Genomic DNA, 13,640 nt, shown 5'->3' on the forward strand with positions numbered 1-13,640 from the left:
AAACCTCTTTTTCCATAGTCTCAATAGTTTATACATATCACCGGTGTGATTTATCTTACTCTGATTCATTTGCAAGAACTTGCATATAAAGATATAATTATTATTATACAATTTGATTTTCATATGAATGATTTTTGTATAATAACATACTTTCCTCATAGGTCATTGACTTCAAACATGTAAGGATTCCACAGAACTTGGCTGTATTCTTTGAACCATGTAAGAAGAACTGATTTTGTGTATAATATCTAATTCGAGTAAGATAAATATTATTAATATCTAATCAAATTATATGTACGTAAAAAACCTAACAGCGTTTCTCTCAAAACCCTAAAGGCGATTTTCGTCGATTCTCTCTAATCCATCGTTCTCACTGCCGATTATATCTCTGCCGTTATCACCGACGTTCTAAGCACCGTTCTCACCGTCGCTTCCTCTATTTCAGATTTGAGAGGAAACTCTAACGCCGTTTTTCCGTAAACCCTAACGCCGTTTCTCTGTAAACCTAGCGCCGTTTCGTGTCTCGTTCTCTCTGCCGGTTTTCTGTAAACCCTGGCGCCGAGACTCCTAGAAGCGTCTCGTCGAACTCCGCCGCCGGTAAGTTATTTCTCTTACTGTCGAGTGATTGATGTTGGAAATTCTACACATAAAACGTTGTCTCTATCTATAGTCGTTCTGACCGCGCTTCTTAATTTGTCGTCTATTTTGGCAGATCTATAACCGCTGTGTCGAAGGCGACTATATCTTCTCCGAATTTCCAGGTGGGCTTTAAACTGTTATATTGGATGTCTTGGAAAAAACTTAAATATAAGCCAGACGACTTAATATAAGTCGTCTGGAAAGTCTTCCAAACTTATAACTTGAACTTCAATACTGGATGGTTGTCTGTTTGAGATGGTTGTTGTCTTTGATTGTTTTTGTCTTTGATTGTTTTTGTCTTTGATTGTTTTTCAAACAAAAACATGGATATTCCAAAACTCCCCCGGAGAAAATATACATTAGGGAAAGAGCCCAACCCAATTAAAAGCATTTCGTATCACACAGATTGTACGACGTTGCATCATGCTTTAGAGGAGGCTCTTGATCATCGAGAATATGAAGTGCTAAAGGAGTCGAAGTTGGGAGTTTTCATCAAGTTCCAAGAGCTGGGATTTGGTTGGGCTTCAAGGCTGGTTCACTTCATGCTCGGTTTCTAGCTCGACATAAAGAAAAAGTATGAGCTGTGGTGTCTCGTTGGTCCAGAACCGCTGAGGTTTTCACTGATAGAGTTTGAAAGCCTCATTGTTCTAAACTGTGAGTACATCGAGGATTTTGAGAGTCCGTATTGTCCTATTACAAAGGAGATATCTGCTTTCTGGGAGAAGTTGGGAGTTAATATCGATGCTGGGCCATCTACTAACCAGATAATAGCAGCACTTAAGAGATGCAAAGAGTGGTTAAGGATGATCGCAAGCTGCTCGTGTATCTTGCCATCTTCGCTGGATACATTGAAGGGAAAAAAGTTTCAACCGCTACACGGGCTAATCTGACGAAACTAGTGATGGATTTAGAACGGTTTGACAAAATCAACCGCATATTCCATTATATACAACTTTTTTCCTAATTTTATTAAGGCTTTATATATTTTTTTTAATTATTACACCACTCTGTAAGTTTACATTATATATCTTATACTTTTAAGGTTTCTCTTATTTATTGGCCATATAATTTTGAAAAACATGCATCGTATTTTTTACAAAAAATTGAAAAATATTTTTTACAAAATTGATGATTCTACAACATCAATTAAGTATTTTTTTTCATCAACATCAATTGATGAAAAAAAAATCGATTGGTTCTGACATCAATGAAAAGCCATTTATTTAGCTCACCAAGTATGGATTTATTGTTTAGCCAAAGAATGATATAATTAACATTCTACAGTTTTTCACCCAATTCAACTCGACAAACCAATGAATCAAAAACCAGTAATAGCCAAAATCAAACAAAGAGCACAGAACGCATCTTTTTAAAAACCCTTATTAGGTTGGAGAGGCAAAGAATAAAGGTATGGAACCAAAAACAGGAAAAAACTCTATTTATGGAAGTTGCCAAAGAAGTCATTAGGAACAGCAACTGGCATTGGCTGATTCGTCGGGAAAGGAGGCTGCATAACCGGATATTGGACAGGAACGCTGTAAGGTTGCAGTACACCCGGCGTGAACGGTTGGGAAACGCATAGCTGCAGCGGCTGGCCAGCTGCAACTACACCTACATCACACAAATTGGTTCATTCAGCAAAAAAAAACATCGATTGTTCTTTAGGGTATCTACCGAGAGACTCAAGTGTTTTACCTTGATGCTTCAGGTATTGGACATGTTGTGCGGGAGGTAGAGGGCGGGAGAGCATAGGTGGAAGAGCCGGTGTTCCCTGAACTAGATTCTGGAAATAAAAAGAAGACAGATGATTACATAAGATATGAATACAAATATATGAATAATAAGAAGACATTTTCGACCTAACGTAAACCAATGACTTAGCAAATATTGTTCTCTTTCACTCAACGACACAGGACATTACGTATATCTTGAGGAGATACAAACAGCTAATCAAGAAGTTTATATGCACCAAGTTCTTACCTGAGAAACTGGTTGGACATATACTAGCTGTCCTGATCTCGCAGCAATTACCTGGGGTACAGTAGAAAGAGCATTTAGAGACATATACACTAAGTAGAGCTCCTACAGTGCAACTCAGTATAATAAATAAGTTTTTTTTTTTTATTTCAAAAGTGAGATTTTGGATCTTCCATGAAATACAACCTGAGGATTTGGGTTTACAAACATTGGTGATGCTTGAACAGATTGGTATGGAGAACTGAATCTCTGCGGGTGTTCCCTGTTAATAGTAGGCCCTATCATCTGCAAAAAAAGTGGGATGCAAATTGAAGCATGATTCATTGATTGCAAAGGAAATTGGTGGAAGAACTAAAGGGATGCAATTTGTAAAACTAGGTTATGTCAATTTAAAGAGATCTCTTATCTAATTTTCTATACTGACATTTGTCGAGTATCAGACGCTTAGTGCTGAAACAATATACTACTCTCAACTACTACTTGATAAGTCCCCTTTGACATAATATGCCCGAAGAGAAAGAGAAGCAGGGATAATATAGAAAATATAATACTTACGTGTTGAGGAAAAGGAACACCAAGAGCATTTCCAGCAGTCAAATTACCATATGGTACAAACTTGGAAGATGGAGATGTTTGGGGCAAATAACGGTTGTTCACAAGTTCTGGGTAAAAAGCTTCAGGAACAGGTAGCATGGGATTGTTGCTTGGTATATAAGCAATATTTCCAATGTCAGGCATAGCAGTAGGAGCCGGTGAAAGACGTTTTGTATAAGATGGAGAAAAGTTCTTTGCCGCTGGATTCAACTTGAACTCCTGCAAGTATGTGGTAAAACTTCTAAAAATAGAAACTTGTAACTGAGCAATAGATAAAGTAAAATGAACCTTAAGGCTAATTTGACAGAATACACCAATGACTCTGAACGTGTTCTCAAAGAACAAGGAATAGATAACAAATCTTTACGACCTAACAGCATAACTGTATTCAGGAATTACCTTGGCCTTTTTGACGGCCTGGATAGGTGCTGGTTCGTTAGGAGGTGCCTCTAAGACCTGACACAACTCTGAGGTTTCATCAACGGTTGTACTTTGTGAGGATGAACTGTCAGGGGAAGAGAGCCTTTCAGCAGCATCGTGAAAACCGTTACTTAAAGGTTCCAGCACCAACTTATCTTCTTCTATTGGTTTAACTCGTTCGGACATGCTATCCACTGGATGATCGAATGAAACAAAGTCGAGGAAAAGCAGGTAAGAAAACAACACTTCACTGTCGAAAAAGAAGTAGAAACAACTCTACCATAAAAATATCAAAGGTAGAAACAATTGTAGAGAAAATGAACTTACAGCTAGAACTTGAGCTTTGGATATCAACCTGAAACAAGAAAAATTAACAAAAAAGCAACTGTGAAGTAACTAACAACCGAATTAAACAAATGAACTATCCATTGTGTAAGACTAACCTTATCCAACTGGTGATGAACATCAGGAACTTTTTCACTAGGGTTCAAAATCTTGCCTCCTCGCTGTCTGGTCAACAAAAGCATTCAAGAATCAAAGAAAAGAAATAAACCTTATAATATAAGTGATGTTACTTCTGCCCCACGTAAATGCATTATGTCGTGTTCAACTTATATTAATATATATTTCTAACCATAAATCAAACCTTGAAAGCGATGACCAAATTCTATTCTTTGGAATTGATAATTGACAATTTCAAAGGAACATATAACCTAGGTTCTACGAATCTACGTATTATCAATCAAACCCTACACCCATCAGAACAGAATAGCTACCATGCAATTTTATAACTAACAGTACAGAGCTTTGAAATCAGTCTTGATCGATCGATAATATGATTCCCAGTGAACGTAGTTATTATTCCTCAACTTAAATGTTCTTTTGCCATACTAATGTCATTTATACGTCGTTTATTATAAAACCGTTACCGTTTACTAGATTCCGAATACGTTACGGCCAGAAACAAAAGACTTCAATGTTCAACATTAAAAAAGACATAGGAATCTATAACAACTGCCCTGGCAAACAAAAAGCCAGATGAAAATACATACTTCCATATGAACAGACTGTCAAAGTCACAAACTACGTACCAAAAGGGTGACTCTCACATATCCCTGACATTCAGAAGCTCCAAATATACACAAACACGAAAATGGTGAAGAAGAAAAATACCACCACCGCCGATGATACCGGATCAAAATCTGTGAAATCAAGCAGACGATCACAGCGCTCCAACCTCCAAGCCTCACATGCTCTGTCACTTCACAGACGCTCACTGAAGATCCAGGTTTGGTTTCAATACAACTTTAACCATATAATAAGCTGTACTGAACAAAGCAAAAACTATTGATCAACCTTATGCAGGTCTAGCTAAACATTTAGAAAGCCAGCCATGGTTAAGACCTGAGTACAGTCGCCAATCGTACAGAACTTTGGTATCTGATAAAGGTGAAATTATATTTTTTTTAAATTCTATCATCTACTTCCCTCACATGAAGGGTAATCTTATGGAGTGTTACCAGAAATACTTGTTTGCACCTAGTGGCCAAGGGGATAAAAGTTGCCGGCTCAACCTGCGCAAGTACATAAGAGTAAATTTTATTCGCAATGAACTTAGAAGAAATATATGCATTAACATTTGCTCTACCTGCTTCACTTAAGTAGCAAACAGCAAATACTATCGAGATATCCAACAGTCTTTTACTAAGAAACAAGAGCAAGCTTAAATAAAAAAAAATGGGATCCTTCAACATAAGGGAAAATACATGAATCAACTCTAGTGACACGACATGACAAAAGTCTCATGAACCTTAAGTTCGAAAAACAAAGCATCCTATTTATATATCTATCTTATTAAAACAGAAACATTCTGTTGGACCTAACATTTATTTTGTAAGTTTTTAAATTAAATACACCTTGATACTTTATAGTTAAACCTATATTAAATCATTATATTCTTTTCTTTATACTACTATCCATGTTTCCAAACAATATACTTATTTCTTACCACTATCAATATTTCCAAACAATATATTTTATACCACTATCAATGTTTCCAAACAATACAATAATTAATCTTAATATTTTATATCTATCATTTTCTCTTTAAAATTTTGTAGAAACATCATAATTTCATAAATTGCAAAATAATGAACTTTAAAATTTGGATTATAAGATTACAAATTATGAAACTATTACAATTTAAATCAAATGAGATTACATATTGGTCATCCATTAGTTCAATCGGTTAGTCTCGAATTTTAGTGATTTTTGTTAATATGAATATTTTAAAAACCTAAATTGAATTGTCAGATCTCCGGATTAACCGGTATAATCACAATCAGGTTGAATTTAGAAACACTGATTTAAATGCAAAAATATTTTAAATACACTCTTTAAAAGTTACCAAAATATTTGTTAAGTTATTAGTCAAAAAATTCATCGTAAAATATTCCGCGCTTCCAAAGCGCGGGTCATAATCTAGTTCATAGTTAAAAGATGAAACCATCAGACATTTTATAGCATCTCACAGACAGATTTAATAGCAATGTTATATAAAAATATTTAACCCCATACTTAGACGGGGCATGGAAGAAGTCCTGGATGGCGTGCAGATCAGGTTTCAAAGTTAAGATTTTAAGTGCGGGATTGAAGAACTCAATAACATCCCCTATACTGTGCTTTTAAATTAGATGCTGTAAATAATTCTAAAAGTGTAATATAAGAGATGAGTGATATTTACTCGTAGTCTCAAATAAGATGGCGGTGATATTTTGCAACAAATCCAACAGAATGGAGAAAATGTTAAGAAGAATTTCAGAGACCTATTGAAAAAGAACTAATAGAGAGAGAGCAACAAATCCAACAGCATGGAGTTTTTGGTCAGAGGTTGAGAGGTAAAGCAGACAATATCTTACAGTGATGCTGATGTGGAGGAGGATCAAGTGTCATGACAGCTTCGGACCACACAATGTTTCCTATAATCTCGCATGTCTTCTTGCGTATCTCCAAAGAAATCTCCGCACACCAAATCTCCAACTTATGAGGAGCAAGCACGTCCCAGAAGATCAACATGTTGGGACCAAAGTTGCTTAGTTTGTGCCCGGGAAGTATTTCATCGATTTCCATTGTCCCCAGTCCCAACCCTAATATCGGTTCTGATCTTCTGCATATCTCCCACTTATTCGATACCCCTCCACCATAGTTAACCATCTTGGAGGCAGCAAGAGTATCCCTGAGAGACTCCAAGCCCATCACCTCTCTCCACTCCATCTTTTCATTCCACTCCAATTCACTTGGCTCACACCACAATATCTGCCCACCACTTAGACTGCAGTACACGACATTATCTATCACATGCCAACACCTTTTAATTCCGGAGATATCCCTATACCCTTTTTTCCATTTGCTTTCACTTGGTATGTAGGATAAACATATCCCTAAGCCATTCATAACAACCACCTTCTGTTCCTCTATAACTATGCTTTCGCACACTAAGGGAAAATCACACCGAGGCGGTGGCATCGGCAGGGCATCCCAAGTCTGCTGCTTTGGGTCGAAGACCTCTCCCCACTTGCCGGACTCCCGGCCTTCACATCCTCCGAACACGTATATCCTCCCGTCCACCACGCCCGCCACGGCTGAATATCGAGCCATCCCCATGGAAGGGAGAGTGCTCCACGTGTGAGATCTACAATCTAGAAACAATACATTCGACGTGGCTCTCCCGTCAATCTTACCACCCATGATGTAGATCCCACAACCATGAGCCACCATGCAAGATGCTTCCGGAGGCTGGTAAAAATAAGATCGCACTGGGACAAGCCGCAGGTTAAGAGTTTTTGGGGAGAGGGTGAACCAGCGTGGGTTTGGGTCTGGAGGGATGCGTAAGCATAGATAGATACGGTTTTCCGTGAAGCCCAAAAGGGATCGGAAGTCGTACAACTCAGGAGAAGCCACTACTGAACGGTGCCACTTGGAGACGAGGGATAAGGAAGCATGGTCCGATTTTGAGACGCGGGCCAAGCAACTTAGAACTATCTCATCCGGCAACAAAGATAACCCACTCGGAGGAGACGAGCAAGACAGCTTCAGTTTCTTCCTAGTACGCGATGGCTCTTCGTCTGCGTCGCATGTATTCATGATCTGGTTTTTGTTTTGACTCCTTGTGTTTTTTTATGTTTAGGATGTCTAAATTTCTTCTTGCTCTCAAACTCTTGTTTCGGATTATGCTTGAATGAATATGAAAAACCGATCTCTCATCCTCTATCTATATGAGTAGGAACTTCCTTTTATCTATATGAGTAGGAACTTCCTTATTCTTTACCGATATTTTTCTAATTATGATTCTTCACATTTTTCTATCAAATACTTTATTGTCTCGTGAAGTCTTTCAATTATCTCGTGTCTTTAAAACTCCCTCTCCATATATGTTTAGTAGTTTCTAAATATGGGAAAATTGTCAAATATGAATCACAACTTGATTTCAAATGCAAAAGTAAACCCAAACATGAATCAAATGCAAAAATGATTTTAGTGAATATTGAAATTACAACTTGCCCCTTTTGTAGAAACAAAAAAATCAAAATGCTTTTTACGTTTCTAACCCCCGTAAATCTTCCGTCAAGATGACTAACTTGTAAGTCGTCTGGTATTATTTTTTTAAAAAATAATTTAAAAAATTTGTATAAAATATTTTGATAAGTGAAAAATAAAAATCATATAACTAACATATGTTTTAAGTGATATAAATTAAGATATAACAAAAGTGAATTGTTTTCAACATAGATGAATGAAAGTAGTGAGTCATGATATTCTTTGGTTTAGGTTTTGCCAACATATGTTGTAGTATTGTATGTGTTCTTAGGGTTAGATTTTGGAAAGCATAAAAGTATTTTTTGAAAAATATGAAATTTACCCAAATGTGTTTATTTCTGTGTATAGTAAACACTAAGCAAGTTTAATTTGATTTTATAACGTGTTTAGTTAGTTAATTTTAGTCAATTTAGTTTAGGGGTTAAATTTAGGGTCTAGACGACTTAGTCTGGTGAATATATTTACCAGACTAAGTCGTCCACAAACGACTTACCAGTTAGTCTTGCAAACCAGATTCCTAACCGGATATTTACCGGACATATATAAAATGGTTTTTTCATTCACTGTTTCGCGAAATTCAGAAAAAAATCCTAACAGCGTTTCTCTCAAAACTCTAAAGGCGATTTTCGTCGATTCTCTCTAATCCATCGTTCTCACCGCCGATTATATCTCCGCCGTATCACCGACGTTCTAAGCACCGTTCTCACCGCCACTTCCTCTATTTCAGATTTGAGAGGAAACCCTAACGCCGTTTTTCCGTAAACCCTAACGCCGTTTCTCTGTAAACCTAGCGCCGTTTCGTGTCTCGTTCTCTCTGCCGGTTCTCTGTAAACCCTAGCGCCGAGACTCCCAGAGGCGTCTCGTCGAACTCCGCCGCCGGTAAGTTATTTCTCTTACTGTCGAGTGATTGATGTTGGAAGTTCTATACATAAAACGTTGTTTCTATCTATAGTCGTTCTGACCGCGCTTCTTAATTTGTCGTCTATTTTGGCAGATCTATAACCGCTGTGTTGAAGGCGACTATATCTTTTCCGAATTTCCAGGTGGGCTTTAAACTGTTCTATTGGATGTCTTGGAAAAAACTTAAATATAAGCCAGACGACTTAATATAAGTCGTCTAGAAAGTCTTCTAAACTTATAACCTGAACTTCAATACTGGATGGTTGTCTGTTTGAGATGGTTGTTGTCTTTGATTGTTTTTGTCTTTGATTGTTTTTCAAACAAAAACATGGATATTCCAAAACTCCCCCGGAGAAAATATAGATTAGGGAAAGAGCTCAACCCAATTAAGAGCATTTCGTATCACACGGATTGTACGACGTTGCATCATGCTTTATAGGAGGCTCTTGATCATCGAGAATATGAAGCGCTGAAGGAGTCGAAGTTGGGAGTTTTCATCAAGTTCCAAGAGCTGGGATTTGGTTGGGCTTCAAGGCTGGTTCACTTCATGCTCGGTTTCCAGCTCGACATAAAAAAGAAGTATGAGCTGTGGTGTCTCGTTGGTCCAGAACCGCTGAAGTTTTTACTGATAGAGTTTGAAAACCTCACTGGTCTAAACTGTGAGTACATCGAGGATTTTGAGAGTCCGTATTGTCTTATTACAAAGGAGATATCTGCTTTCTGGGAGAAGTTGGGAGTTAATATCGATGCTGGACCATCTACTGACCAGATAATAGCAGCACTTAAGAGATGCAAAGAGTGGTTTAAGGATGATCGCAAGCGGCTCGCGTATCTTGCCATCTTCGCTGGATACATTGAAGGGAAAAATGTTTCAACCGCTACACGGACTAGTCTGGCGAAGCTAGTGATGGATTTAGAATGGTTTGACAAAATCAACTGCATATTCCATTATATACAACTTTTTTCCTAATTTTATTAAGGCTTTATATATTTTTTTAATTATTACACCACTCTGTAAGTTTACATAATATATCTTATACTTTTAAGGTTTCTCTTATTTATTAGCCATATAATTTTGAAAAACATGCATCGTATTTTTTACAAAAAATTGAAAAATATTTTTTACAAAATTGATGATTCTACAACATCAATTAAGTATTTTTTTTCATCAACATCAATTGATGAAAAAAAAAATCGATTGGTTCTTACATCAATGAAATGCCATTTATTTAGCTCACCAAGTATGGATTTATTGTTTAGCCAAAGAATGATATAATTAACATTCTACAGTTTTTCACCCAATTCAACTCGACAAACCAATGAATCAAAAACCAGTAATAGCCAAAATCAAACAAAGAGCACAGAACGCATCTTTTTAAAAACCCTTATTAGGTTGGAGAGGCAAAGAATAAAGGTATGGAACCAAAAACAGGAAAAAACTCTATTTATGGAAATTGCCAAAGAAGCCATTAGGAACAGCAACTGGCATTGGCTGATTCGTCGGGAAAGGAGGCTGCATAACCGGATATTGGACAGGAACGCTGTAAGGTTGCAGTACACCCGGCGTGAACGGTTGGGAAACGCATAGCTGCAGCGGCTGGCCAGCTGCAACTACACCTACATCACACAAATTGGTTCATTCAGCAAAAAAAAACATCGGTTGTTCTTTAGGGTATCTACCGAGAGACTCAAGTGTTTTACCTTGATGCTTCAGGTATTGGACATGTTGTGCGGGAGGTAGAGGGCGGGAGAGCATAGGTGGAAGAGGCGGTGTTCCCTGAACTAGATTCTGGAAATAAAAAAGAATGACAGATGATTACATAAGATATGAATACAAATATATGAATAATAAGAAGACATTTTCGACCTAACGTAAACCAATGACTTAGCAAATATTGTTCTCTTTCACTCAACGACACAGGACATTACGTATATCTCGAGGAGATACAAACAGCTAATCAAGAAGTTTATATGCACCAAGTTCTTACCTGAGAAACTGGTTGGACATATACTAGCTGTCCTGATCTCGCAGCAATTACCTGGGGTACAGTAGAAAGAGCATTTAGAGACATATACACTAAGTAGAGCTCCTACAGTGCAACTCAGTATAATAAATAAGTTTTTTTTTTTATTTCAAAAGTGAGATTTTGGATCTTCCATGAAATACAACCTGAGGATTTGGGTTTACAAACATTGGTGATGCTTGAACAGATTGGTATGGAGAATTGAATCTCTGCGGGTGTTCCCTGTTAATAGTAGGCCCTATCATCTGCAAAAAAAGTGGGATGCAAATTGAAGCATGATTCATTGATTGCAAAGGAAATTGGTGGAAGAACTAAAGGGATGCAATTTGTAAAACTAGGTTATGTCAATTTAAAGAGATCTCTTATCTAATTTTCTATACTGACATTTGTCGAGTATCAGACGCTTAGTGCTGAAACAATATACTACTCTCAACTACTACTTGATAAGTCCCCTTTGACATAATATGCCCGAAGAGAAAGAGAAGCAGGGATAATATAGAAAATATAATACTTACGTGTTGAGGAAAAGGAACACCAAGAGCATTTCCAGCAGTCAAATTACCATATGGTACAAACTTGGAAGATGGAGATGTTTGGGGCAAATAATGGTTGTTCACAAGTTCTGGGTAAAAAGCTTCAGGAACAGGTAGCATGGGATTGTTGCTTGGTATATAAGCAATATTTCCAATGTCAGGCATAGCAGTAGGAGCCGGTGAAAGACGTTTTGTATAAGATGGAGAAAAGTTCTTTGCCGCTGGATTCAACTTGAACTCCTGCAAGTATGTGGTAAAACTTCTAAAAATAGAAACTTGTAACTGAGCAATAGATAAAGTAAAATGAACCTTAAGGCTAATTTGACAGAATACACCAATGACTCTGAACATGTTCTCAAAGAACAAGGAATAGATAACAAATCTTTACGACCTAACAGCATAACTGTATTCAGGAATTACCTTGGCCTTTTTGACGGCCTGGATAGGTGCTGGTTCGTTAGGAGGTGCCTCTAAGACCTGACACAACTCTGAGGTTTCATCAACGGTTGTACTTTGTGAGGATGAACTGTCAGGGGAAGAGAGCCTTTCAGCAGCATCGTGAAAACCGTTACTTAAAGGTTCCAGCACCAACTTATCTTCTTCTATTGGTTTAACTCGTTCGGACATGCTATCCACTGGATGATCGAATGAAACAAAGTCGAGGAAAAGCAGGTAAGAAAACAACACTTCACTGTCGAAAAAGAAGTAGAAACAACTCTACCATAAAAATATCAAAGGTAGAAACAATTGTAGAGAAAATGAACTTACAGCTAGAACTTGAGCTTTGGATATCAACCTGAAACAAGAAAAATTAACAAAAAAGCAATTGTGAAGTAACTAACAACCGAATCAAACAAATGAACTATTCATTGTGTAAGACTAACCTTATCCAACTGGTGATGAACATCAGGAACTTTTTCACTAGGGTTCAAAATCTTGCCTCCTAGCTGTCTGGTCAACAAAAACATTCAAGAATCAAAGAAAAGAAATAAAACCTTTTCTAGGCGACATTGGCGTGACCAAGATAGTAATTGTTTACCTCCTATTATATTTGCCCGTTCCTTCAAAGCAATTGCTTTTAGACTTGTTTGTAGCAGAGACGCGAGGCTCACAAGGTAAAGTTTCCGTAGCTGATCCAACAACACCCACACCCTCATTATTGCCTGTAACATTTGACGGAAGCGAAACTCCCTATCAAATTCAAAGCATGCCAATGTCACAAAATGAACTCTAAGATAAATAAAAAGAAAAATAAATAAAAGGACAGACCTCAGCAACTATCTGAACAATATTGGAAGACGTAATAACAAGTGTCTCCACCACACTTCCGCTTTCTACATTCGCTTTACTCTTCCCCTTCTTAGTCATTCTCGCATTCTTCAAAACAATGCCTAAACAGAACAACAACTAACGAATCTTCAATTCGATACCAAAGATCGCATTCAGATCGAAGCTCCGAAAACACACCAAATCAAGCGAAAAACTGATCGGTAAAATCAATTAACCGGAAAAAGGAAGCATACCGAAGCCGTTATCGACGGAAGCAGTGTAGAATAAACCGGAAAACACAGAACCGTCCTTGACGTGAACGTGAACCTGCAAACCGATGATGCACATAGTCGCAATCAACAGCTTTGAGTTGTCGTCTTCCGATTTCCTTGCGTATCCCATATCCTTTTCGAGCCTTCAAACGCAAATTCAAGTTTGATCTTCTCTCTGAAAGTCTGTTAAAACTACAATCTATCTGTACACCACCACCGTACCAGAAACAAAGAGAGATCTACGAGGGAAGCGACTCTTCCTTTGTTTTTTCCCTCGTTCTCGAGAAGTTACATGGGCCCTTACTTCGTATAACTTATTCGGCCCACTAAGGAAACTAGACACTTGCTATTAAGTATTTTCAAAAACCATATTGGGCTGTTTCATATCTCGTCGTATGTTTGTATAGAACTGGCGT

At 37.5% G+C, this 13,640-nt stretch overlaps 3 protein-coding genes across 3 annotated transcripts; all 3 read right to left on the reverse strand.

The window, feature by feature from the left end:
• Nucleotides 1-1,845: 1,845 nt before the first annotated feature.
• LOC108839505 (uncharacterized) lies at nt 1,846-4,226 on the reverse strand. Its single transcript, XM_018612261.2, has 9 exons — nt 4,206-4,226; nt 4,074-4,136; nt 3,958-3,985; nt 3,610-3,824; nt 3,172-3,429; nt 2,803-2,901; nt 2,620-2,670; nt 2,335-2,422; nt 1,846-2,250 (listed from the first exon to the last, which is right to left on the reverse strand). The coding sequence occupies exons 1-9, from the start codon at nt 4,224-4,226 to the stop codon at nt 2,075-2,077; spliced, it is 999 nt and encodes a 332-aa protein (XP_018467763.1). The 3' UTR covers nt 1,846-2,074.
• Nucleotides 4,227-6,513: 2,287 nt separating this feature from the next.
• On the reverse strand, nt 6,514-7,773 carry LOC108839506 (F-box/kelch-repeat protein At4g39560-like). The gene is made up of 2 exons (XM_057004348.1): nt 6,823-7,773; nt 6,514-6,669 (listed from the first exon to the last, which is right to left on the reverse strand). The coding sequence occupies exons 1-2, from the start codon at nt 7,771-7,773 to the stop codon at nt 6,514-6,516; spliced, it is 1,107 nt and encodes a 368-aa protein (XP_056860328.1).
• Nucleotides 7,774-10,352: 2,579 nt separating this feature from the next.
• LOC108817711 (uncharacterized) lies at nt 10,353-13,465 on the reverse strand. The gene is made up of 11 exons (XM_018590472.2): nt 13,207-13,465; nt 12,953-13,074; nt 12,723-12,874; nt 12,568-12,634; nt 12,452-12,479; nt 12,104-12,318; nt 11,666-11,923; nt 11,297-11,395; nt 11,115-11,165; nt 10,828-10,915; nt 10,353-10,743 (listed from the first exon to the last, which is right to left on the reverse strand). The coding sequence occupies exons 1-11, from the start codon at nt 13,352-13,354 to the stop codon at nt 10,568-10,570; spliced, it is 1,404 nt and encodes a 467-aa protein (XP_018445974.2). The 5' UTR covers nt 13,355-13,465; the 3' UTR covers nt 10,353-10,567.
• Nucleotides 13,466-13,640: the final 175 nt, after the last annotated feature.

This window comes from Raphanus sativus, chromosome 2 (genome assembly GCF_000801105.2).
Source record: "Raphanus sativus cultivar WK10039 chromosome 2, ASM80110v3, whole genome shotgun sequence".
Classification (NCBI taxonomy): domain Eukaryota; kingdom Viridiplantae; phylum Streptophyta; class Magnoliopsida; order Brassicales; family Brassicaceae; genus Raphanus; species Raphanus sativus.

Bases quoted from the DNA above. Each gene is read 5' to 3' on its own strand.
- LOC108839506 (XM_057004348.1), bottom strand. From the start codon at position 7,773: ATGAATACATGCGACGCAGACGAAGAGCCATCGCGTACTAGGAAGAAA. The intron at 6,670-6,822 runs GTATCGAATAAG...GCTCCTCATAAG, and splicing joins TGGTTAACTATGGTGGAGGG to TTGGAGATTTGGTGTGCGGA.
- LOC108839505 (XM_018612261.2), bottom strand. From the start codon at position 4,226: ATGCATTTACGTGGGGCAGAA. The intron at 2,902-3,171 runs GTAAGTATTATA...CTTTTTTTGCAG, and splicing joins GTGTTCCTTTTCCTCAACAC to ATGATAGGGCCTACTATTAA. The intron at 2,251-2,334 runs GTAAAACACTTG...TGTGTGATGTAG, and splicing joins CCAATACCTGAAGCATCAAG to GTGTAGTTGCAGCTGGCCAG.
- LOC108817711 (XM_018590472.2), bottom strand. From the start codon at position 13,354: ATGGGATACGCAAGGAAATCGGAAGACGACAACTCAAAGCTGTTGATT. The intron at 13,075-13,206 runs GTATGCTTCCTT...TGTTCTGTTTAG, and splicing joins TTCCGTCGATAACGGCTTCG to GCATTGTTTTGAAGAATGCG. The intron at 12,875-12,952 runs GTCTGTCCTTTT...TGAATTTGATAG, and splicing joins TTGTTCAGATAGTTGCTGAG to GGAGTTTCGCTTCCGTCAAA.